The sequence below is a fragment of the Sus scrofa genome, chromosome 9, assembly GCF_054392235.1.
Source record: "Sus scrofa isolate SSC_HxYL_T2T_F1_AM1 chromosome 9, Sscrofa_HxYL_maternal_Yorkshire_Landrace_v2.0, whole genome shotgun sequence".
NCBI lineage: Eukaryota > Metazoa > Chordata > Mammalia > Artiodactyla > Suidae > Sus > Sus scrofa.
Genome location: NC_139391.1, coordinates 85,746,361 through 85,772,560, shown reverse-complemented (window position 1 = coordinate 85,772,560; position 26,200 = coordinate 85,746,361). Strand labels below are relative to the sequence as shown.

Here is a 26,200-nt window from a genome sequence, read left to right as displayed (position 1 = left end):
ATTTATTCTGTATTCTACAGTGATAAAAATATCATTAATACCAAATCAAATAAAGAAAACTTACAATCTAAATGCTAACAAGAATTTTAATCAATTGTCGCACATTCAAATGATGGAATTCAAATGTAGCCATTAAAAATTATATCTTGGAAAAGCAATAACATGGAAAAGATGTTTATAATGTATTGTTGATGTTTTTCCTAATGGTAGTAGCAGGTAAAGTTTGCTCCTGTTTAATGAAATATAGGTTTAGATATAGTAGCGTGGGGAGTTCCTGTCATGACTCAGCAGGTTAAAGACCCGACATTGTCTCTGTGAGAATGCAGGTTTGATCCCTGGCCTCACTCAGTTGGTTAAGGATCCAGCATTGCCACAAGCTGCATTGTAGGTTGCACGTGCAGCTCAGAGGATCCAGATTGCTGTGGCTGTGGTGCAGAACAGCAGCTGCAGCTCTGATTCAACCTCTGGCCTCGGAACTTCCATATGCCACAGCTGCAGCCTTAAAAAATAAATAAGTAAATAAATAAATAGTCTTAAAAGTCGTTATATCTAATAGAATGAAGTAAGTTTTTATTATTTCTTCTAATTTTCCTAAAATGAATCTATTATCTGCATAATAAAAATTTAAGGAAAAGCCTTTGAAAACAAAGTTTTATGTGTATAACTACTTAATAGAACGTTGAACATCTGTCCTTAACTCTAGATCAATAGGTAATTTTGCAAGTTAATCCTTGTACATCATGTCAGGGCCTAACGTGAATGCATTCTTTTCCTACCAGCAAATCCAACTTTGGAGATTGAATTGTCCCATCTGCTCCATGTCCTCTCAAAGCTGCTATCACAGAACATTTTAAAAATAGCTCTAAAGCTAGAACTTTTTTCCTGGCAAATTAAAATTTTCTTAAGGAAATTTATAATTTATTTTTCCTTCAACAATGAAATTAAATAAATATCTACATTTACATATTTGTATGGTTACTTTTTTATATTTGGTATACAAAAAAATGCACATGTGGCTATTTGTGTGAATATTTTTTAGGGTACAAACCCAGTTCCTACATAACCAGCAGCATAGTTTTCCATTCTCTGAATGCATCCTATAAGAAAATCACGTTTCCTAAAATCAGCAGCACTATATAGAAAGGTGATTATACAGAGCAGATCTGTGAAGATGCCATGTCCCTACTGATTGTAAATCCCTGAGAAAAGTTGAGATTCCAGGTATAATTGATAACGTAATTCAACCAACAGTTCAAAACATTGCACTGTATTTGAGAGGCTTAAGAGCTCAAGCCTTCCTTTTCATCTCCTGCAATATCCTTCTCTTCCCAAACCTATTAATTGTGTTGACCTTCTCTGAGTTACAAATGAGGGATAAAGTTTTTCTCTTTTATTAGAAAAGTGCCCGGAGAGATTATTAACTACGGTAAAAGTGAAGTCTGGTAAAAGCCACATTAATTAGATTCCCAAGAGATGAGCAAAGAGCCCTTTTTGATTGCTTACAATAGAATAAAATGTAATAAAATGTTTGAATTTGTTCTCTTAAAAAGAAAACAATTTTTAAAAGGTCAAGATATAGGAAGATCCCAATGACCACGTTTAGAGAATTTATGCAATAATAATAGCATTAAAAAAAAAAGTGAAGGTTGTCACTTCACTTCTGGCTTTCTCCTAAGGTTATCAGCAGAGAGGAGGCTAAAATTACTTCTTAAATGACAGAACAACTTAACAAATTCTATCAGTTACTTTCAGAAACACTTAATGAAGAGATTTACATGTGCCTCATTTTCCATCATGTGTGATCTACTTTCTCTATTTTCATAAAATAGGAAAAATCCACCATTTTCCCCAGAATAAAAAAAAAGCATTATATTATAAAATTTCAACCCATCTATGAATATGTTTGGACCACTCCTCATTAGTTTCCGATCATATATGGGTGTACATGACCCCCTCCTTTTAGAGTAAGACACGTGGAGTTTATATACAGAGTGTACCACATGGCTAAACGTTGAAAAGATTATGATGATACATGCAGGCATAGATTTTTAAATCATAATGAAGTTCTATGACTAGTTATGGGAGGCAGAGATCCTTTTATGTCTTTATGTTTGGAGAATTTTATTCATTAAATGCCAAGCTTCCCATCCCCCACCCCCACAGTGTTATCTTAGGAAAAACCATATACCTTATAGGTTGCTCATGGGTCGATTGTCCCACTTCCTTCACTGATAGGTGTGTTTTCTCCTAGATGCATGCAGAACACAGCGGATGGCCCTTCTGACCACGTAGAGGATTACCTCTGTGACCCAGAAGAGATGCCTCTGGGCTCTAGAGAGTGCAAATTACCGTGTCCTGAGGATTGCGTGATATCTGAATGGGGTCCATGGACCCGATGCACTTTGGTGAGACAATAACCATTTATTATTGTAGGATTTGCTTGATTCCTTACTTGTAAAGCTCTGAAGATATTAAGAAAGGTTTGCGGTGGTGGCATAGTGGTTAGCCTAGCTGCCTTCTAAGAAAATAAAGGTTTGGTTGCTAAAAAAGTTACTGAATAAACTGCCAAAGCAAGATGTGTTTTTGGCTACTTCATTCTATGACTGAGCCATTTAAAGTCAAGCAACGTTTTGACTCACACTAGAACAGCTTGACCTCACACAGGCTTTGTACTCCTCCACCATCTTCCTAAACCCAGCACAAAATCCCTTTAGATTGGCTTATGAATACACAGCATGTTAAAAACTGCAGTGGTGATAATGATTCCCTCCAGGTAAAGGGAAAAAGAATGAAATTCTAGTGAAAGTATTTTAACGGTATTGGGTAATTATCATCCCTTGCTTTTTTGCTCAATCCATTTTATTTAAATCTTATGAATTACCTTCCACACAGTGGAAGTACAGCAGCAGGATTATTGACACTAAAACACAAAAGATCCTGGTAAAAAAGGGAGTAGAAGGAAGAAAGCTGTGCATCAATGAATCCTTTTCCACATGCTGACTCTGAGCCTCTTTGGGCCTGGAAAGCCAGCTGAGAGTCCCCAGTCACACAAAGCTTCTAGATTTCAACAGCCCGCAGGAGCTCTTCCGTGGGACACTGGGATGAGAGTCACTTGAAACAGAACTGGCTGGCGATGTAAGAAATCTGGCTTACCAGGGGCACCTTTGTAAAACTACACACTTCATAGTGGCATCAAAAGCATGGGGAAAATAACATCTAATGTGAAATTGATTTTCTGAAATACAATATAGGACAGATACATGCTTTCAGGGAGAAATTAATTTTCTATTTCAGTGTTAACATTATTAAAGATGCTGATTAGCAAACAACTAATATAGCAGGAGCAAAACAGGGCTGGCAATTGACTTGGATACAGGTTAAATTGGAATAAAGAACCAACTGTTTCACAAGGGTATGCCAAAGATTTCTATTCTAATTCCGTAGCATCAGATTTGAAGTGACCGTTTCTGCTCTTAGCACCCAAATGTTTTCAAATCAAGACTGTACCAGTAGGAGAATGGCAAGCCAGTTTTTTTAAGAAGTGCCAAGTTGTGTTTATGTGCATGTATATATGTACATTAGGAAAATAAAGGTTACTAATAGCTAGTTATTTAAAGTCACCCTTAAAACAATTTTTCAGGTTTGAGAAACTGTATGAAATGGGTAAGTAGGTAGGTAGGTAGACAGATATATTAGATAGGTTGAAATTTCTGTATTAGTGATCTACAATAATTAATATGATCATATATATGTGCTTGTAAATGGGTAATGGGATGTATTTATTAATATTTGACACATAGACTTTTTTCCCCCAGTTTTATTGAGAAATAATTGACAGCTATCACTGTCTGTTTAAGGCATATGGCATGATGGTTTGATTTACATATATCGTGAAATGATTACCACAGCAGGTTCAGCTAGCATCCATCTTCACAAATAGGTACATAAAAAGAATTGAAAAAAGGATTAAAGGAAAAAAATTTCAACTTGTGACAAGACTGTTAAGATTTACTCTCCTACCGATTTTCCTATATATCGTACAGCAGTGTTAGCTACAGTCATCATGGTTTACATTACATTCTTACTACTTAATCTCATAACTAGAAAAATGCCCCCCTCCCCTGTCTTCACTTCTATTAGCAACAAGTCTGATCTCTTTTTCTATGAGTTTTATTTTGTTTCGATTTATATGTCACATGTAATGAGATACACAGTATTTATATTGTTTTCTCTGTCTGACATTTCATTTAACAGAATGCTGTCATGGTCTATCCATGTTGTCATAAATTGTAGGAACCCTTATTTTTTATGGCTGAATAATATTTGATTATGTAATTATACTATAACTTATTTATGCACTCATCCCATTGATGGACACTTAGGTTTTTTCCCCATGTCTTGGCTATTGTAAATAATGCTACAGTAAACATGGGGGTGCAGATATCTTTTCAAGTTAGACACAAAGACTCTTAGGCATTGTCAAATGAAGAAAAGCACACAACCTAAAAATTTCAAGCCAAGTTTTATTCAAGGTCTTAGGACTAGAGCCTCTTAGCTAGCTCTGAGGAACTGCTCCAATGAGGTAAGGGAAGAATCAGGATAAATAGGAGTTTTTTGCTGGAAAAAAACCAAGTAGTCGAACATCAGCAGATTACTGCTAATTACTAGAAAAGACATCTCCAGTTAATGATTTTAGTGCTTTCCTGTGTATAGCAAGATACAAGAATTGGGGTTCACTGAAATTATTCCTTAGCCATGTATCCAAACTATCAAGATTGTATCAACTATGAAGTTGTATCAGACTATCTTATATTCAAACTATCTTGAATTCTGTGCTTTGATTCTCCAAAGCACAGAATGCTACCTCTTTTTCTCCATTCTGTTTCCCTCAAGGGTCACATCTCCTGCAGTAGCCACAATGTCTGATAGCTTGATCCTTGTTGAGCTGGAATGGCAGGCAACATACCCTGTCCACAGCATCTTAGAGCTAGATGGAACATCAGAAACTCATTCAACACCTTGATTTTATAGATGAAGATACTGAGGTGTTGTGAGATTAAGTTAGCCAGTGGCCCAAAGGTTCTAACTCCTGTACCAGTGCTCTCCAAGTACATTAGCTCTTGTGTGGCTGAGTATTCACCTTTCTGAGAAATTCATTATTCTTTGTCAGCCTTGCAATCAAAACAGTTTCCGGCAAAGGTCAGCTGATCCCATCAGACAACCTGCTGATGAAGGAAGAGCCTGCCCTGATGCTATTGAGAAGGAACCCTGTAACCTGAACAAAAACTGCTTCCACTATTATTATAATGTAACAGGTACGTGAATAGTCATCTCCTCATTGAGTTAAAGGCCAAATTCTGTGTCTATCAGCTTAGCAGCATTCCTGGAAGTATTGTTCATCCCATCTGCATGCCCTTTGGACATGCTGCTTACTCTCCCAGATATAATTCTGTATTAAATGAAAGAAATATTTATGTCTCATTTTTTAATAAATGTTAGGATACAGAGAATGAAAAATAGCATGCAAACCTTAGCTCCCAAGGCAGATCGTGAATAGTCTAAATAGTTCTATTTAAGATACTCTCCCACTTTCAGAGGGTACAAATAAAAGATAGCTCTTTCCCATGGGTATTAATTTTACTGAAAGATGTCTTCTTCAGAAGATGCTTAATGACTATAAATATTGGGACAAGAATTCTTTGTATGTGGGCATTTCATAAGCATGTTTAGTTTGATGTAAAAATATCAGCAATCTTAAGCTTGCCAAAAAGTATGAGAAGAGAATATAAATTTCAATTATTATCAAAGGTCCAGGTAAAAAAAAAAAGATAATTTTTTTAGGGAAAAAAAAAGATTATAAATTCCATTTTTCTCCCAAACTGTCATCTTATATCATCAAGGCATATACTTCTAGGAAAGAAGAGTTTCTTGGCTTACATGACTTAGGGCAATATTGAAGCTTATTTTAGAATTTTTCCCATGTAATTTTCACACAGAAATAAACTCCAGAAACTATATGACACATAGCAGGCAGATTGGCTTTTTGTTTTTGTTTTTTCTCTTCCATTTCTTTTCATGACATAATGAAATCACAGTTCTCTGGGACATGCTGTATTACCCTAGAAAGAAAGATGAAAGAATGATTTTGCAAAAGACATATAATGAGAGAATCAAAAAATACAGCCAAAGTGATTTTGAAATAAATGTGTCCGTTTAAAAACATTCTAAGTATGGACAATAATTGAAATAATACAGTGTTTTGGGGCGATATAATGACACAAAGTACCAGTCTTTAAAATTATGACTGTTTTGCTAAAACAAAAGTGTTGAAATTTAAATTGGTCCCTTCATTAGGAAAAAGTTTTTATGTGACATTTGATCTGCAGGCCAAAACCATTTTTACGGTATCACCAAACGGCTAGCTATCAAGATTGTCAAGGAGATATCTGCCTTCAGGAATAATCTCTGCAGCTATGTGCAACCCCAGCAATTCCATTTGACTCCTGATATGTTCAAAGCTGGGACCCATATGCTCTGTATGGGAGATGATTGATTGTGGAGCTTAGGAAGCAGTTGTGAATTAAATATGGGATTCAGGTCATCCTAGTTTCATTTGAAATCTGTTTCATACATAGCCTTCTGTTCTGATGGGCTCCCTTCTTTTCAGACTGGAGTACATGCCAGCTGAGTGAAAAGGCAGTTTGTGGAAATGGCATTAAAACAAGGATGTTGGATTGTGTGCGAAGTGATGGCAAGTCAGTTAACCTGAAATATTGTGAAGAGGTGAGGAGATGCTGTGTTGTATCTTTGTGAGTAAATTTTTTCCTAATAATTTCCATTCGTGCTGAGCCAAGTGACGGGAGCTTTATGCAGCTTGTTGCCAGCAGATGTTTTCCGCACAATTCAGAGTCTGCTAAACAGCCTCTTGAAAAGAGACACTGTCCAACTCTACTGATTCCTACACATAATTTCCTGTATTTTGTTCTGCCTGGAGCCCAAAGGTATGCTAATTAGCCTATTCTGAAAGAAATGCTTGGGGAACAATAAGTAATCAAGGTGAATAAAGGCAATAAATCTTAATCAGACTACTCATCATCTTTTGTAATTTCACGTGAATTTTGTGTTGCCTGGGACACCTGCCAAGAGCCATCATTTATTCTCTCTGTTGCAAAACATTGATCGCATGTGGTGTGGTAGCAGATTTTGATATTAGAATCTAATACCCAGCTGTGAGAGTCTAAGACTCATGTCTGGATAAGAGCTTGAAATTCAAACAAAGCAAGGAAGCCTGCCATTAAGTATTTTTAGGTACAGAGAACTGTAACTATTAACTCTCCAACTTACAAAAGTACTGTCATTGTTTCTAATATGACTTTATGAAATGTAAGAAAACATAGTTGTTGGCCTTTTGTAATTTTCATGAAGCTACCCTTCAGGTTGTAATTATTTTGTCTGATTTCCAGACCAAAGGGTACTCGTATTCCTGACAGGTTTTGATTCCTGCATCCGAGGCCCATTGGGTTAAACATGAACCAAGATAAGCAACAGCCTCCATAGATCTGAAATACCCTAGGAGGAACCTAGAACCTCATTAGGTTCCAGTAGACATGTGACCACAACTTCTGTCTACATATCCTGGGGTTACTCTAAGATGGAAATATTTTTAATTAAAAATATTTTAATATTTTTGGAGTTCCTGTTGGGGCTCAGTGGTTAACAAATCTGACTAGGAGCCATGAGGTTGTGGGTTCGATCCCTGGCCTCGCTCAGTGGGTTAAGGATCGGGTGTTGCTGTGAGCTGTGGTGCAGGTTGCAGACACAGCTTGGATCTGGCGTTGCTATGGCTCTGACGTAGGGCAGCAGTCACAGCTCTGATTAGACCCCTAGCCTGGGAACCTCCATATGACACTGGTGTGGCCCTAGAAAATCCAAAAAAAAATTTTAATATTTTTAATCTATTTGATATCTTTATCATGTGAACCTAATTTAACTTTCTATATCACTGTCCATGGAAACAGAGCTCCCAAATGTGCTAAAAAATAAGTCATTGAGTTAATAAATTCCTCTTACTATCATCTTATAATGTAACTTAGTAGTCAATTATTGCTTTCGATTTAATTAGACATTTCATATCTGAATCAATTTGGCTTCGTAACATCCAAATAATGTGATCATTATTAAAATAACATTATTGTTAATGAATATTATTATTATAGTCATATACAGGCTGCAGAGTTTTTTATAATCTACTTCTAGTTGGTTGTTTTTTGCTGTTTTTTTTTTTTTTTTTGCAAATTCACATGGTAAATGACCTTCTGGGTCAAAATGAAATAATGATGAATAGCTCTGAAAGCTTTTAGAACGCTAAACCCAAATCATATAAGACCAGTTTTTAAATATCTCATATGACTGCTGGACAAAGACATAAATTGGGCCTTTTATTCTTAAGTGAAATGTGAGTAAAGACCTGAGAAATGATTTTAATTATCCAGTTGCCTAGATAAATTAACTTTTATGTACACATGTTATAATGTTTGAATACTGGGATGACAATTAGAGATTCAAATCATAACATTTTTAGCAAATACTCTCTTCAGGGAGAATAGTGCTGCTTTCTTCAGGAATTGGATTAAACAACTCATCCCATTTTATCCCCTATGGAAGCAGTAGAATTAAATAATAGCACTGAGAAAAACTGGCTATCTTTTTTAACAATATATTGCCTACCAACTAATACATGTGCAAACCCTGTATTCAGTGCCACAGCAGTAGCTAAGTCTTGCTGTTTCTCTAATAGCCAGAAAGAAAGATGGCGTTACTACCCAACAAAGAGGAAAATTAGGGTTAAGCCCATACAACATTTATGTAGCGTTTTTGCCTTTGATGTTTTTCAGACATTAATTCACGTGATACCCAATAACTGGTTTCTCCTTTTCTATTCTTTGATCGCTAAATGTAGTTTAGATAAGTGATAGCTTAGCTAGATGATAGGTTGGATGGATGAATGGATGGATGGATAGATGAATGGATGGATGATTAATAGGTAGCTGGGAAAAAAGGTGATAAAATAAGGGTAAAAGTAGTACAAGGTTAAAATATCTTACTACTGAATACACAAAATATCAGTAAAGACATCCTTTTTCATTCTCTAGTGAAATAAGCCAATGGTAGTTGAATTCTATGATTCAGACCCTTTCTCCATGAAACTGTCAGCAGTGATTTTTTATGAAACTTGAGTGATATGGAAAAAGTTTTCATACCCAGTACTCAGCTTTGTCAGGTATTATTGGTGGAGAATATAATGGGAATGCCTGCAGAGGGATAGGGTGCACTAATCATGAATCTGATGCTCTCTCCATGGATAACTTAGAACCAAGAGCTATGCTCAAACAACAACATAACATTTCAGAAAAATTTCCTTTTGCCATTTTCTGCTATGTAAATTAGACATTATAAACTTACCCTTTATACGGAAGTAAAAAAAGGTCATGAAAATCCCCAAGGATTCCCAGTAAAGAAAAAAACAAATGCATTCTCCTAACAAGCTCTTAATTTTTTCTATTTCAATGTACCTTAGACTTTTTAAATGTTTACATATATAGTAAATGAATTTGAAATCTCATCCTATATTTTAAAGGTAGAATACTCATTTAAATAATGCAACCCAGTGCAATAAAATGCATATTATTATCTTATGAGAGCCTAATGCCAAAATAATAATTACACCACAGTTAACTGCTGAGATCACTTTTAGAAAATCCTTATAAAAAATGTATATAAAATAATCATCATCAAAAAATTCTAGTGACCCATCCTTCCTTCTGAGACTGGTAGCTTACTTTAAAACCATTTCTATATTAGTTCAGTACATTATATCTTTGGTTTAAGTGGCAATTTGCCTTTAAAAGTTTTCTCTTTTGCTTTTCAGTTTTACATGCACATTTGAAAATAAATATTGTCCCAAAGATACAATTACATATCTGTATATTGATGATATTCTTGTTTTTTACCTAACACAGAGTTACTGTGTTTATAACCATTTATTCCACATTTAGGAAATTCAGCAATTTGGAGATTAAATCTGTTTTCATTGCTTATTTTAAATGCTCAAAAATATATAAATATGTTGAATAAATAGGTTCCTCCATTTATCCTGTGCCTATTGTTCCCACTCTCTGGGTAGTACCAGTTTGTATTTTTAATAGCTTGGATGTTTGGTCTGCTGATATATTTTATTTTGCACTTTGCTTACTCTTCCTCACCTCTCATCCCCACTCCTATATTTTCCTTCCTCTCTCCTTCCCTTCATCAACACTACACAATGATCATGCCTCCACACAAGTACAAACAGATCTATCTCTGTCCTTTCAGCTTGGCCTGGAGAAGAACTGGCAGATGAACACATCCTGCATGGTAGAATGTCCTGTCAACTGTCAACTTTCTGACTGGTCTCCATGGTCAGAATGTTCTCAAACATGTGGCCTCACAGGTGTGTTTGTGCTTCATTTAGCACTGGACCAAATACAAAATAAAACATCCCTTTTTAAGTCATATTGAATAATCTTCAGAAAGGTTGAATCTGGGTGTCTTGTTTGGTGAAACATATAAGCCTTCTTGCAGTAAGAGATATGCTTGCAGAAGTTCCCTTGGTGGCTCAGCAGTCAACTAACCCCACTAGGAACCATGAGGATGAGGGTTCAATCCCTGGCCTCGCTCAGTGGGTTAAGGATCCAGTGTTTCCATAAGCTGTGATGTTGGTTGCAGAGGTGGCTCAGGTCCTGCTTTGCTGTGGCTATGGTGTAGGCCAACAGCTGTAGCTCTGATTCGACCCCCTAGCCTGGGAACTTCCATATGCGGTCCTCAAAAGCAAAAAATTAATTAATTAAATAAAAAGATGTATGCTTGCATAACTAGTCTGTCACTAAGGTTGCATCACTTTGGATCTCTTAAAGGAAAAATGATCCGAAGACGAACAGTGACCCAGCCCTTTCAGGGTGATGGAAGACCATGCCCTGCCCTGATGGAACAATCCAAGCCTTGCCCAGTGAAGCCCTGTTATCAGTGGCAATATGGTCAGTGGTCTCCGTGCAAAGTGCAGGTAACAAGTCTCAAGAAGCTGTATGAAAATATGTATTCATTATGTGCAGAGACCTGGTTTCAGAAGTAGTTTTCAGAGCTTAAAGATGGCATGTTCCCACTTGAAGATTTTCAGTACCTTCCCATTTCATAACTGTTTAATTAGTTTTGATAACAAGCACTCCCTGTCCTGTATTTTTAAAATCATTTGGAGACTGATTCATCTTAATGAAAATTTATTTGCCTGTTTTGGGCTAGAAAACAAATAAATTGTTCATTGTATGCTTTATAGCTAGGGCCCTGTAGGACTTCTCCCCCTAGGGTTTCAAATGCTCCTTTCACTGCTCATAAATCAAAATCAATGGTGCAGAGATGACTGTAAGCGATGAGCTCACTAATGAATTATTTTTCTCTTCCTAATTAGTTATTTCTTCCTTCATTTCAGGATGCCCAGTGTGGTGAAGGGACCAGAACAAGGAACATTTCTTGTGTAGTGAGTGATGGATCAGCCGATGATTTCAGCAAAGTGGTGGATGAAGAATTCTGTACTGACACTGAACCCATTATAGATGGTAATAAAAAAATGGTCCTTGAGGAAAGCTGCACCCAGCCTTGTCCAGGTAACAACATCAAGACAGAATTTCTAATTTAACCACTCCTTACCAGGACCAGGGTGGAGAAGGGATTGCATCTGTAAGTTTAAGTTAAGAGATAAAAGTTTTTTTCATTCAGTGGTATCTGTGCCGACAGCTAGACACTGCACTGTGGATGGAGTGGGGCGCTGCCTCATTACTGCCGGCTGGGGTGAAGTCCAGGCCTCCCACATGGCCTCTGTTGAAACTAAGCCCCTGGGGTTTCAAATTCATCAAGAAATAGCAGTTAAGGCCTTAGGCTCATGCTCAACAGATAGAGTATGAAAGAAGAGTTGAGAAAATAAGCATAGAACATATATGTATGTAGGATTTCCACAAGGAGAGAATAGAGAATGAGAGAGAGGCATTGTTTATGCACACAGTGGCTAGAGAAAGATTTTTAAATCATAATGAAAGTTTCCTCTGGGTCTTGGGTAGGGTCGGCAACAAATTCACATCTAGATATACTGTAGTCAAAACATCAAATGTAGAAAAATAGAGAACGAGTAAAGCATTCAGGAAGAAAAAAGCAGATTACCTGCAACTGGAAGACAATCAATTAGAATTATAACAGAAATCCTCTTAGTTACAATGAAAGCCGAAAGACAATCGGAATATATTTGGAGTATGATGGAAAATAATAACCTAAAAATTCTATCCCCATCTAAATGATTATTCAAAAGTGAGAAAAAATATAATGGAAGAAAATATTGAAATAAATTATTCTCAATGTTGGACAAAAGGGGTGCAAACATTAAATGTTGTATATCAAATAGTTTAGAAATAACTAGCAGGCAATGATAAGTTAGAAATTTGGGCCTTATGTAGAGAACTTTAGGGTAGATAGAAGGTCAAAATACCTCAGTGTCAAGCATGCACTTAGAACCTTAAGAAAGATGTAGGGGCAACAGTTTATTAGCGGGCTGGAAAAGAACAAGATTAGAAGTGAATTGCCTATATTTTAACCTCAAAGTTTTTATTCTCCCAATTTACCTATAGTTATGATAAAAAATTATCTATTTAAAAAATGTATTTCAAACAAGCCCCCCCCCAAATAAAAAGGATTTGGCAAACAAATACTGATAGGTGATAAAATAGACTTTCTATAGAAAAAGGACATGATCTAAGAAAAATGTACAGAGATAACTTACAGAGTTCCTGTTGTGCTTCTGTGGATTAAGAACCTGAGATAGTGTCTGTGAGGATGGGGTTCTATCCCCAGCCTTGCCTCAGTGGGTTAAGGATCTGGCATTGTAGCTCAGATCCAGGGTTGCTGTGGCTGTGGTGTAGGCTGGCAGCTGCAGCTCCAATTCAGCCCCTAGCACAGGAACTGCCATATGCCACAGGTGCAGCTGTTAAAAAATAGATAACTTACATATTTTCAAAATAAGATTTTTTAATGTGGCTAATTCTCTAAAAGCTGGAAAAGCCAGCAATCGAGACTGCTCATTGATTTACTCATTAATTTATTCATTTTTTAGTAAGTCAGTTATTCAAGATAATAATATTGGTAGTTTCTATAGTTTGATATTAAGACAAAATGAATAAAATTGAACAGAACAGTAACTTATTTATCAGAAGTAAATAAAATAATCTCTGATGTTTTTAACTATATGCTAGACCTTGGGGGCATTCTTCACTGTGTATGATAAATCATCTTTGCACACACTGATATTTTCATCTACCTCATGTTAAGAAAAAGATTTATTTATTTTTTGGCTGCATCCATGGCATATAAAAGTTCCCCAGCCGGGGATCGAATCTGAGCTGCAGCTACATCAGCACCAGATCCTTACCCCACTGTGCCACAGTGGGAACTCCAAAAAGAATTTTTTTAAAAACAGAACTTTCTTGGAGTTCCCGTCGTGGCGCAGTGGTTAATGAATCCAACTAGGAACCATGAGGTTGGGAGTTCGATCCCTGCCCTTGCTCAGTGGGTTAACGATCCGGCATTGCCGTGAGCTGTGGTGTACGTTGCAGACGCGGCTCAGATCACGCGTTGCTGTGCCTCTGGCGTAGGCCAGTGACTACAGCTCCAATTAGACCCCTAGCCTGGGAACCTCCATATGCCACAGAAGCGGCCCTAGAAAAGGCAAAAAGACAAAAATATATATATATATACGCACACATATATATACATATATATGTATAACTTTCTGGACCGAGGCAGAGAGTTGTTTCCTAGATATTCCCACACATGCCAGTAATATCCTTTTACTTATCTAGCAATTCCTCTGTTCCATTTTTTGCCCCCCCAACCCACTTAAAGTGGCCTGATTTCAGTACATATCACACACACAGTGCAATGTAATAACATGATTTTACTTCACTGCAGACCACAGTTGAGACTGTGACAGCAGATGAGGGTTCTAGACAGAACCAAGTACTGAACCTTCAAACTCTGATGTGCTGAATGTCCACGTAGCCAACAAAAGTTAACCAAAGCTACAAGTTGGAAGGCCTGCCTCTTCTCAAACCACATCTCCAGTGCCATATCAGCATCATTTTGACACTCACAACTCTGAGCAGAACTGGCATGCAAGCATTGACATATGCTTTGCTGTGGAGTCTCCCTGCTTGTTTGCCTTATGCTTCCTGCAGCACAGTTCATTTGAGTTTTATCTATCAAGTGTCATTGCAAACCAGGCCATGGGGTCAGGGTTGGAGATTATGGAGACACCACTATGGAGACAAACATACCTTGTCCTCATAGAGTGTACCTTCTAATGGAAGAGACAGTTGCTAATCTAATAGGGACATAAATAATAAGACTGAAGAAAAATTACAAGATCCCCTAGTAGCCCAGAACAGGGCATACACACCATTTTAATTAAAGCAATTACAATTCCAGAAGAAGGCTGCTCTTCTCTTATAAATTACAATCTATTCATTACCATTCCTCTGTTGCTTAGTTTTCTCCAATGATGGGATTTGAAAGCCAGCAGTATGTGAGCTAATAAGCTTTAAAAAAGTAGAACAGTGAAGTAGGAAATGCATTTCAGACATTTAATTGTCATATCTCTGGCAGGCATAGCGTAGTTTTATTACTACAGTGGTTTATATGGTCACAATTTAAAGGTTGTTTATTGCAAGTCTCACACTCATTTGCTGTTATTAAATCTTTGAATCCTGACATGGATTATTTTGGTGTGATAATTATAAAATGCACAGACTGATGTATTGAGTTTTGCAGTAAAATACACTATGTTAAGTGATAAAAGCACAAAGATAAAAACCTATTAGTGAAAAATGTGTATTTCCATGTAGTTTGCACTTACTGAGGTGAAGTTACACTACACTGCTACTGACAAGAGTTTTTTTTATTTTTGATAGTTTCTTCTGCATAATTAACAAGTGAGTAAGCCAAAAGTAGCATTTCCTAGGGGATATGAATATTTCTAAAACTTTCTTAAACTACTTAAAAATTCTTAGTAGTCTTTTTTCATTAGCACTTCCAAAATTTACTAGAATTTTCTTCACTTTAGGATGTCATTAGACAGAGTATTAATGACATAAAGGTCTACAAAAATTATACCACTTTACTTTTATATGTGTATCTGTTATTCAATAATTCATGTCTTTCCAGGATTTCTTAATCTTGGCACAAGAAGTTTTTTCTTTAATCAGATCTCTAGGCAACTTTGTGCTCATATTAGACATCTTCAGCATAATATAACGCAATATAAATTATTCATGTGATATGGCCGGAATAATTAAAGTGATAAGAACTCCTTACAGATTTGTGTTTATCAAAATTTACTGTATCCTCTGAACAGAAATGCCAAGCAGTCAGTCCTGATTTTTTGAAAGAATGGTTGTATGGGAAAGGTGTATTTCATTAAATCTTCCCTGTTCTCAAAATGATGGAAGATGAACACAAGATAGACTATGGCCCAGCAATTCCATCTCTAGTTAATATACCCAAGAGAAATGCATGTATAAGTTCACCAAAAGACTCATGCCAGATGTTTGTAATAGCAGTATTTGTAACAGGAAAAACACACAACTCTCAATTGTGTACATTCAGTCAATGAAGTAGAGTACAACCCTGAAAATGAACAAATTAGAGCTTTGTAAATATATGATGGACCTCACAAACATCAATGAGTGAAAGAAACCAGATATTAAAGAAGTGTATAGGATACTATTCCAATGTATAACATGAGGAGGGTTTCTGAGATTCTGTTGCTTGATTTGGATGTTGGTTACATGGGTATTTAATCAGATTGTAAAAATCCAGCTCTGTGTGCATTTACGCTATGTAATCATTTTGCATGTGTAATAGTCTTCAAAAAGTAACTGCAAAAAAAGTGGGGGGAGTAATTGAAGATGCAGATCACTGGGAACTCTGTGCTTTATTTCCACTACTCCAGCTTTGTGGTTGGCTGTCTTACCGCCACACTTTTGGGAAGAAACTGGAATCAAGCATAAATACCAGCGTTCTCAGCTTGGACTTGAGCTCTTCAGAAATTTGGAACACCCAGAAAATAAGTTCTATGTATATTTAGATTTTCTTTGACTATTACCAAGTGCTTCATGAACCCCCTTATGATAGTAATGACAACAGTGGTAGTAGGTTTTAATCAAGTACTTGTTGTCTTTTAAGAGAAAGGGAGTCATGATGGATGAGCTCCTTCAAACCATAGTTTACATTTGATGTCATTAAGCAACACAGTCTATACTCAGTAACATTCACTCGGAAAATAACACTATCAATACAAACTTGAAAAACTACCTACAAACTTGTAAATATTAAATAGTTAGATAAATCTTACAAATATCATGTATGATTGGCATACCTAAAAACACTGCTTAGTGGGTTAAACCTAAAATGATTATCTGGCTGCTTTATGTGTATGGGTATAACTGCAAACCTGTCTTTTGCAGGTGACTGTTATTTGAAGGATTGGTCTTCATGGAGCCTGTGTCAGCTGACCTGTGTAAATGGTGAGGACCTAGGCTTTGGTGGAATACAGGTCCGTTCCAGGGCAGTGATTATACAAGAACTAGAGAACCAATATCTGTGCCCAGAGCAGATGTTAGAAACCAGACCTTGTGATGGTGAGTGTTGCCATTCCTGAAATCATTTATTTTAGTTTTGTGTTCATAAGCAAAATCATAAGATAAATTTTTTTGTTAAATAAGCTAATTTTCTAAGCTCTCACTTGAGGCTGATAATTGAGTTGAGGGTATGATTTAGAGGAAGAAAAGCCTTGCCACACCCTTCATAAATTAGACACAAAATATTGTAAAAATGTTTCTCAGTTACATGAGCTAAAGAAGGCTGAAATCATTGGGAGCATGTATTTGTATATCTGTAGCAGTCCTAATCATGCATGAAGCTAAAAATATGCTCAATTTATTCAAATGAAAAGAAAGATAAATTACAAAGCAACAGCCTAATGAATTATTTTACTATATTCTCAAACTGATAAAGTATTATCGCTAAGGATTAGTCTAAGTTTGACATACATCATATGTGAAAATACATGTTTATGTGTATATGTGAACATACACATACATACACATAGAAGCAGGCACCCAGTACAGGCAATACATGACACTTTTAAGAAACACTGGGCATTAAAGTGTCATAGTTTCCAAGTGAAAAGAAAAGAATTGTTACCTAGAAGAAAATGTCTTGCTCAACAAATAACCCTCACATCCCCCACATCCCTGCTTATGTTTTGAAGGAATTAGTATGACACATATTAGCAAAGAGGAAACGTCACCTATATTATAGAAAATGTCAAGAAAGCTTAGAATTATAGAATTATCAACCATCTTAGGTAAATCTTCCCAAATTTACCTACCAGATAAAACATTTCACATTCCTGGGAAAGGGTAGGTAAAAAAGGAGAGAAAGGTCCGGGGTTACAATCAATACAATAATTCCCAAGAGAGAGAAAAAAATGGTTTTTTTTCCTCTCCAAAATGAAATGAAATAAAATTATGAATCAATAACACAACAACTGCAAAGAAATTCCCCCCGTACACACACAGAGGTAAAAATTGAAAACTATATTTCTGGAACATTACATAACAAATGTTATGCAGGATGCAGCACAGAAGTGCTTAGAAGTGGATTTAAACCTTAAATGCTTATATAGGAGGGATAAAAGTTTAATATGAGATAGATTCTCAACTCAAAAAAAGGAAATACAGTACAATCAATACAGATAAATACAAATTCAGTGAGATAGAAAACAAAGAAATAAGAGAATCAACAAAACCAATAGCTTGTTTTCTGACCAAACTAACAAAATAGATCACCTCATGCCAAAATTAGTGAATGAAAAAAAAAAAAAAGGACATGGAATTCCCTTCAGGGCTCAGCGGTTAACGAACCCGACTAAGATCCAAGAAGATGTGGGTTCGATCTCTGGCCTTACTCAGTGAGTTAAGGGTCTGACGTTGCCATGAGCTGTGGTGTAGGTAACAGACACAGCTGGGATCCCGTATTGCTGTTGCCTAGTCTGGCAGCTATATAGCTCGGAATCAACCCCAGCCTGGAAACTTCCATATTCCACAGGTGTGGCCATACAAAGTGAAAGAAACAAGAAATAAAAGAAAAAAAAGGACAAAATCATTACTACTACAAATAAAAAAATGTTAAAAATATAATTCTATGACTACATTTTGCTAATAAATATAAAATGATGATAATTTAGAATATTATTACCATTTATCGAGTAATAAAGCTAAACCATAGATTCTAATAACATTAAAAATACAAGTCTATCAAATATGTATTTATATATGAACGTACACTAAAACCTAAATAGCTTTAATTATGAGTTTTACTAAAATTTAAAGAAACAGACTAACTCCCATTTAGGCAAAATCTTAAGACATAAAAATTAAGTGGAAAAAAAGAAGAGGAGAATCTCCCTAATACGATGCCAAAATCACAAACAAAAATGGAAAACAATAAAAACACTTTTAAATTAATATTTAAATCTTCTACACAGTAAAATAAATAATAAACAAGGTTATCAGACAAGCCACAGACTAAGAACAGCTGTTTGTGAAGTCAGTTATAAGGGTTTAGTGACTAGAGCAACTATCCTAAAAGTTTTCAGCATTCCAAGACAATTTCACACTTGTGAAATTGTTGAGGACCCCAAACTGCTCTTCTTTGTGAGTTATATATGTCAAAATGTATCATATTAAAAATGACAAATGGGTTCCCACTGTGGCACAACAGGTTAAGAATCCTGTGTTGTCACTGCAGTGGCTCAGGTTGCTGCTGTAGCACAGGCTTGATCCTTGGCCTGGGAATTCCCACATGCCCCAGGTGCAGCCAAAAACAAAACAAAACAAAACAAAACAAATATAACTGATGAGTTCCCATGTGGCACAGGGTATTAAGGATCTGATGTTGTCACTGCTACAGCTCATGTTGCAGGTTCAATCCCTGGCCTGGGAACTTCAGCATGCTGTGGGTGCAGCCAAAAAAAAAATTGTGTTAAATGACAACTAATGTTTTGAAATATGTGTTAATTTATGTAAAACAATCCTAAATCAATTTTTATGTTACAATAAATATTTCCTAAAATGTAACTTTTCCAGAACAAGAAGAACTTTAATGGGAAGGATCGTCTTGTTTTACCTTTTTTCAAATCACTAGACCATCTGGCTTAATTGAAGACAGCTGGATTCTCTTATCTGCTTCTGCTTTGAATCTATTATAATCTTGGTTTATGTATGTGAAAAAAAATCCAGGCTTACTTACCCAGATGTGTAGTTAAAAGGGGAAACTCCTCACACACATACTCTGAAAGAATGTCAAAGTATCCTCTGGTCCCTGGACCGTACTTTGAGAATTATTTTTCTGGAATAAAAATGTGCCACAACTCAATATGAAAAGGCATAGATTTCAATAGAAAAAAAAATGAGTAGGGGAGCCAAAAGATATACATTAGAAGTTCATAAGAGGAACTCTAATTGCCCTAAAACATTTTTCTTACTGTTTAATAGCTTTGGTAATCAACTGTAAGTTAAAATAACAGGATAACTTTCCACATCCCCAAGACTGCCAAAAAAGATTTAAGCCTGGAACTTAAGAATGTCTGTTAGGGTTTAGAGCAGTAATACACCTTATTCACTGCTGATGGGCATGTAAATTGTCACCTTTTAAAGAAAAACATGATCTGTATTTAGTAAAGTTTCATTTGTCCCTACAGTGATGCCCAGAAAATTTCCCTTTTAGATATTACCTTAAAAGAAGCACCAGCAGGCTTGCACAAGGCTAATCACTGAGGTAGTAGTGGTTAACAGCAAAAACTGAAGACAATCTAAAAGTCCACCCAGAGAGGAAATAGCTAATAGTAGTAGTAGTTAATACCATGGAAGTCTGTATAGCAGTTGAAATAAATTGAGTATTTGTGCATTAAAATGTCACACAGAAATATTTCATCTGTAACATTGTTTCAGAATGATATATGTATCATATGTACCAATATAATACTTTTTAAAAGACTGCCTATAAATAATGCTAACAATAATTATGTATTATGTATATTTCTATTTATATTAACAGAACAAAAAAGCATGTCACAGAAATTCACATATGCACTTCAGAATAGTGGGTATTGCTAGATAGACTTGGAGGGATGGCAGATGAGGAAAGAATGTAGTAGGATGTCAAGTCTACCTGTTGTTTTTTTACTCTTCCACAAGCAAAAGAAAACTAAAGTAAATATGACTAAATGGTAATATTTGTTAAAATTGAGTGATGGGTAATTGCATATATTGGTTTAGTTATTCTCTGCCCTTGTCTCTATGTTTTATTTCATAATACTTTATAAATAAAACTAAATTAAATTTAAAATCCAGGTTCCTATCAAATAGTATGACAACAGATATGGAAAATTAGTTGGAATTTAGATAGATATCTGGAATTTTGTAACATTTATTTATATGGCAACTTCAGGACAATAACTTAACATTTGAATCATTTAAGATGGACTTCTTTTCACTTTTCAATTGTTTATAAATTTTTTATTAATACTCTGTCCCCATGATTGTTCTGCTGGAGTACAGAACACCTCTGTCAATATTTATTGTGTCCCTGCAGATGGACAGTGTTATGAGTATAAATGGATGGCCAGTGCTTGGAAGGGCTCTTCCCGAACAGTATGGTGTCAAAGATCAGATGGTGTAAATGTAACAGGTAAACCTATTTCTCTTTGTTCTTTGAGAGTCTTCCTCAATTAACATACATATTAATTAGTTAAAGAAAATAACTAGGAAAACAAAGGTATTTCAGTATTCCACACATGCTTGAATTCAGGAAACCTGACCTGTGTGCCTGATGACCAGTGACAAATTATTTTTTTAATGTTTCAATTAAATTCTCCCTCCCCTAGCCATTTTATACATTGCTGCTAGAATTTAATTAAAATACTGTCTAACTCTTATAAATGATTATTATAAGTAAATAATATTCTAAGTAAATATTAATACCTTACTACATGCCAAAAAAGTTATCAAGAGAATGATTATACAAATCCAGATATTTTGCTCAAATTCAGAAATCTATGATTTATAGGATTTTTAAATTAATTAATAGAGAAGGAGTTCCCATCGTGGCACAGCAGAAACAAATCCGACTAGGAACCATGAGGTTGCGGGTTCGATCCCTGGTCTCAATCAGTGGGTTAAGGATCCGGTATGGCCATGAGCTGTGGTGTAGGTCAAAGACGCGGCTCAGATCCTGCATTGCTGTGGCTGTAGCTGTGGTGCAGGCCGGCAGCTATAGTTCCCATTAGACCCCCAGCCTGGGAAACTCCATTTGCTGTGGGTATGGCACTAAAAAGCAAAAAAGAAAAAAAAAAATTAATGGAAAAGACCTATTGGTAAAACTCAAGCCCAGAGCATTTGAGGAGATACTCAGTCCTACTCAAAAATCACTATACCTCACAAAAAGAAATCCAAATGAACAACATTTTTTAATTTTTAGGTGTAAATATACCCCAAAGAACTACTCTAATCTGCAGTTATGCAAAGTTTCCTTATCTGAGTCCAATAAAATCAAGGAATCCTAAAGACCCTCTTGAAGAGGGAATAAGCCTGGCTCCAGAGATAGAGTGAAACCACCCTGCAAATTTCCTACCAAGAATTCAAGGTCAGAACCAGAACCTGAAGCACGTGGACCTAAAGATCTAATGTCTCTTCTTAAACAATACATTGTATAGATCTAATCTACAGGGATCTCTGTAGCCTAGCAGCAGCCTGAGTATTGACAGGTTACTGTTCAAGGATACCTGCTGACTTGCGGCCATTGTTTTGACCCCCTGGCTGGAAGACAAAGTGATGTGCACTTTGGTGCCTCTGAGTAACATCCATTTATAAATTTAGCTGTACTATCTACAGTAAGATGACAGGAGCAGGGATCGATATGCTTTTTGGAAACCATCAATTTTTACATTGAATTTTAAATTACCCAGATTTATCAAAACTTAATTACTCATTTCCTCCCTGGAAAGCTAGAGCAAGATTTCAAATTGTACTCTTGTGAAGATAAGATTTTATACATGAGAAATCTATGTTAAGAAACACTTGATAATTGTATCTCCCATATATATCAAAGAAAAGATACCTACCAGGTACCTCTCACAGTATCATTTTCTGGGACAAAAATAGGTTTCAACCACATCACTCTAAGAGGCATGGGGGGGGCATATAAGCTTTTTTGCTTCTTTGTTCAAAGGGGATTTTACAGCTTCCCCAGAAGGTTCTATTAGTTTCAATGGTTTTTGGGTTTTTTGGGGGGTTTTTTTGTTTTCCAAATATGGATCCAAGTAATAGTTGTCTGCCTTTTCTTCTACATGTTAAAAATCTCTTTCTACACTTAAATTGGGGCTATTCCCCAATGCAAAGGTAAGTTAAATTTTTAAAAAACTTACCTGTAGAAATCATATTTTCAATTTATTTTCCATATAGTAAAGTATCCCTGGTATTTATTCCCTTCTAATGCTGTTCTATATCAAAAAATGTATAAATGATTTGTAATAAACTCTCTATGAATTCTTCTTCCATCTTTTAGGAAAGATGAGATTCTTTGTAAGAAATAGACAAGCATGTAAAGTATATTACCTACCTTGATCAGTTGCTCTAATTTTATGAATAGTTGACCATATAAGAAACTCAAGATATTGTTTTCCTTTGTCTTCATGTGTTTAATGATGATAACTTCAATGTGGCCATTTAACTGCAAATGCCTCGCAATAACTAACTACTTTTCCATAACAATTTCTCTGCGAAAATTTCTCTGTGAATATTTTGTTTATAGTACCAAAGAGATAAGGCAAAGTTTTAACAATAGGCACTTTTGATTAAATTCCAGAGGATTGTAAATTCCATAAATAAATGATTTTGCTAAAATTCTATTAAACTGAACAAGTATAGTTTGCAACTATGAGTTTCATCCAGGCTACCAAAATTGTTTCACTGTGACGTCTATTCTCATCCTCAAATTTCATTATAACAACTTAGGCACACTTGGTATTATACTTGAAAAGGAAGAAAGAAAGAAGAGGGCTAAATAGAGAGCTGCAATGTCAAGGTAAAACAGTAGTGCAAACACACCATTTAGTAGTTGCATTTGCTTTCCTTCCTGTAACCCAAAACCCTGAATTAGTAGCAATAGCAATTTTCTCAAAAAGAAATATGTATTATAAAAAATACACTTACAAGGCAGTCACATACATTAGAGAGACCTCTTAACATGAAAACTATTTATTTGATAACCAAGAAGGAATTTTAACTTTAAAATAATTAATTCTTACAGAGTTCCCGTTATGGCTCAGTGGTTAACAAACCTGACTAGTATCCAAGAGGATGCAGGTTCAATCCCTGGCCTCGCTCAGTGGGTTAAGGATCTGGTATTGCTGTGGCTGTGGTGTAGGCTGAAGATGCAGCTTGGATCCCACATTGCTGTGGCTGTGGTGTAGGCCAGCAGCTACAACTCTAATTCCACTCCTAACCTGGGAACCTCCATATCCCGTGGGTATGACCCTAAAAAGACAAAAAAAAAATGGGTTTTTAATGCTAGATTTGGTCTCAGTAACTATGACAAATAGCTTGTGTGCAATTAGCGTTTTCCAAGTAGCAACTATAAAATCATCCATTCACTGAGTGTTTATTGAGCCTGAGGGCTAGGTACTAAGTTGTCTTCTGAACAAGAAGGACCTTAAGTCCCTAAATAAAGTAGTTAAGGTTAACCAAATATTTCAGTCAGCCACAGTCAGAAAAACCTATGGGATTCCCAAGGTGGTTCAGGATTCAGAGACAAGTCTACAATAACAATGTATTTTTATCATTGCAAGAGATGCTACTTGTCAAAATATGATTTTCTGTTCTGCAGGGGGCTGCTTGGTGGTGCGCCAGCCTGATGCTGACAGGTCTTGTAACCCACCGTGTAGTCAACCCCACTCGTATTGTAGCGAGGTATGTGTGAATTCATTAGTGTAGACAAGTCAGCTTCATCATTTGTCACCTCACTACCTCTGGTACAATCCATTCCCCCACCTCTAAAACCCATGTCTACAGACATAAAAATTCTATTTGGAGACTTTTCCTTTTATCAATATAAACAATTCTGAATGCACTTGCTTCTACTTTTAGAATAAGTTTGGATAAGGTACAAAAAAATATGTTCTTTTTTTTTATATGGTTATGACAGAAATGACGTGGAGTAAATTCCCAGAATAGGGTTTCTTTAAAGGGAGTCTGTTATGCTTTCTAAGCTCACCTTGCCCATACAGTACAAGTCTTGTTCTCCTGCAGACAAGGACATGCAGTTGTGAAGAAGGGTACACTGAAGTCATGTCTTCCAATGGTACACTTGAGCAATGCACACTTATCCCCGTGGTGGTGATACCCACTGTGGAGGACAAAAGAGAAGATGTGAAAACCAGTCGGGCAGTACATCCAACCCAGCCCTCCAGTAACCCAGCAGGACGGGGAAGGACCTGGTTTCTACAGCCATTTGGGCCAGGTGAAGTTACTAGCCAGTGTTGACACAGAATTCTTTAGCTTATATTTAACCAGTGCAAAAAAAAAAAAAAAAAATGAGCAAGCGTTTTCATGAGATAATTATTTCGTCTATACTCATTTATTTTGATATTGCCAAATAGTCTTATAATTTTTTTACTATTGTGAAAAAAGACTCATGCTCAAAATACTTTCTTCTGAGAGAAATTTTAGGATTGATATTAATTATTTTAATTGCAGTCCTAAATGTATAATTATTTGCACATTGAGCAAAGAAATCTAACCATGAAAATATTAATTAGGAAAGAAGTGTGCTGTCATTGAGACTAGAATAAAACTATAAAGACATTCAAGAATTTTCCGTTTGACCACAGAGTGTTAGTAATTCGAACCTTAGATAGGAAGATCAGTAATGCAGGGGACACTTGGCAGCCAGACCAATTTCTAACAGCCCTTAGAGTTGCCACATCCAAATGCTCAGAATCTGTACCAGATACACAGGGCAGGTGGAGCCTTCCTGTCTAGATGGGACAGTCTAAATTTGGAAACTGACCAGACCCTTGTCATATTAAACAGACAGATTTTAATGTATCTACTTATGGACTTGAAGGCCAAGCAGATAGAAGCTTGAAGGCTGATGAAATACTGTTCATACTCTGCACTTTCTTCAGTTGATTCAATCATATGCTTATCCCTTAGAACGAAGCTGGTGCTTAAAAATGTGCTATAGGAGCTAGAGTTACAACTGGTAACTAAGACCATGTCACTTTTTCTCAAAACCTAAAGGGATTACTAGTTCATGACTGAAGGAATTCTCCGGGCAAAGCCAGGAGTACATTTAGTACTTCCTAAATCCATTTTTCTACAGAGAAAGGACAGAGGGAATTCGTATAGCTAGCACATCTCTCATGTTAATGCATTAAGTCAAAACATTTTACTGGTGAATTACTACTGGCATCTTATTTCAGTATTTTTAATATTTGGGTGATTCATTTAACTACTCTGCCTTGATTAGGTTTTGAGCCAAAAATAAATTTTGCAAAGCTGAATTATCTGTGTAAGCATGGAAAACTCTTCTTCTCAGTGTCCAAGATAGCAGATCAGCAGGTAGCCATTTACATTTGGGATCTTGACCAAGAATCCAAGCAGATCTCCTCATATTAAAACTGATATTTAAAGAGAGAATATTATTATTGTCATTTCAAGTTTAATGCGAACATCTTATATTAAAAATGTACCTGTTCTAAAAACATACAATTAGACCTTGGTTTATGAAAAACCAAAAAATATTTGTTGAATTTCTTTCAGGGCAGACAAACCCAACAGCAGAACAGCTCTTTTGATTTTGCACCCAGACTCATTTTTTTTTTAATTCTTAGAATATTAAGTTAATTTATTTCTGGCAAATGAACTCAAGTTGATACACCTGTAGGGAAAAAAAAAAATTCACCATTCAGTACTTATTTGCTTTTGATACCTTCCTAACATCAGAT

General features: G+C 35.9%; 1 protein-coding gene and 1 long non-coding RNA gene across 9 annotated transcripts in view; one reads left to right on the top strand and one right to left on the bottom strand.

The window, feature by feature from the left end:
- THSD7A (thrombospondin type 1 domain containing 7A) overlaps positions 1-26,200 on the top strand; it is a 446,288-nt gene that overhangs the window by 412,935 nt on the left and 7,153 nt on the right. For 4 of the 8 annotated variants that reach the window (XM_084977147.1, XM_084977146.1, XM_084977151.1 and 1 more), the window contains 8 exons: positions 2,252-2,405; positions 5,171-5,315; positions 6,668-6,783; positions 10,372-10,489; positions 10,953-11,098; positions 11,522-11,696; positions 16,596-16,769; positions 20,788-20,883. In XM_084977147.1, coding sequence (XP_084833273.1) covers positions 2,252-2,405; positions 5,171-5,315; positions 6,668-6,783; positions 10,372-10,489; positions 10,953-11,098; positions 11,522-11,696; positions 16,596-16,769; positions 20,788-20,883 — 1,124 coding nt within the window. Of the gene's footprint in view, positions 1-2,251; positions 2,406-5,170; positions 5,316-6,667; positions 6,784-10,371; positions 10,490-10,952; positions 11,099-11,521; positions 11,697-16,595; positions 16,770-20,787; positions 20,884-24,078; positions 24,162-24,500; positions 24,712-26,200 lie in introns of those variants that run through there. The other 4 variants (XM_084977145.1, XM_084977144.1, XM_084977148.1 and 1 more) reach the window with 2 other exon arrangements.
- On the bottom strand, positions 4,506-24,597 carry LOC110262234 (uncharacterized). Its single transcript, XR_002347052.2, has 3 exons — positions 24,466-24,597; positions 19,444-19,542; positions 4,506-6,119 (listed from the first exon to the last, which is right to left on the bottom strand). It is a non-coding gene; the product is annotated as an uncharacterized LOC110262234 (long non-coding RNA).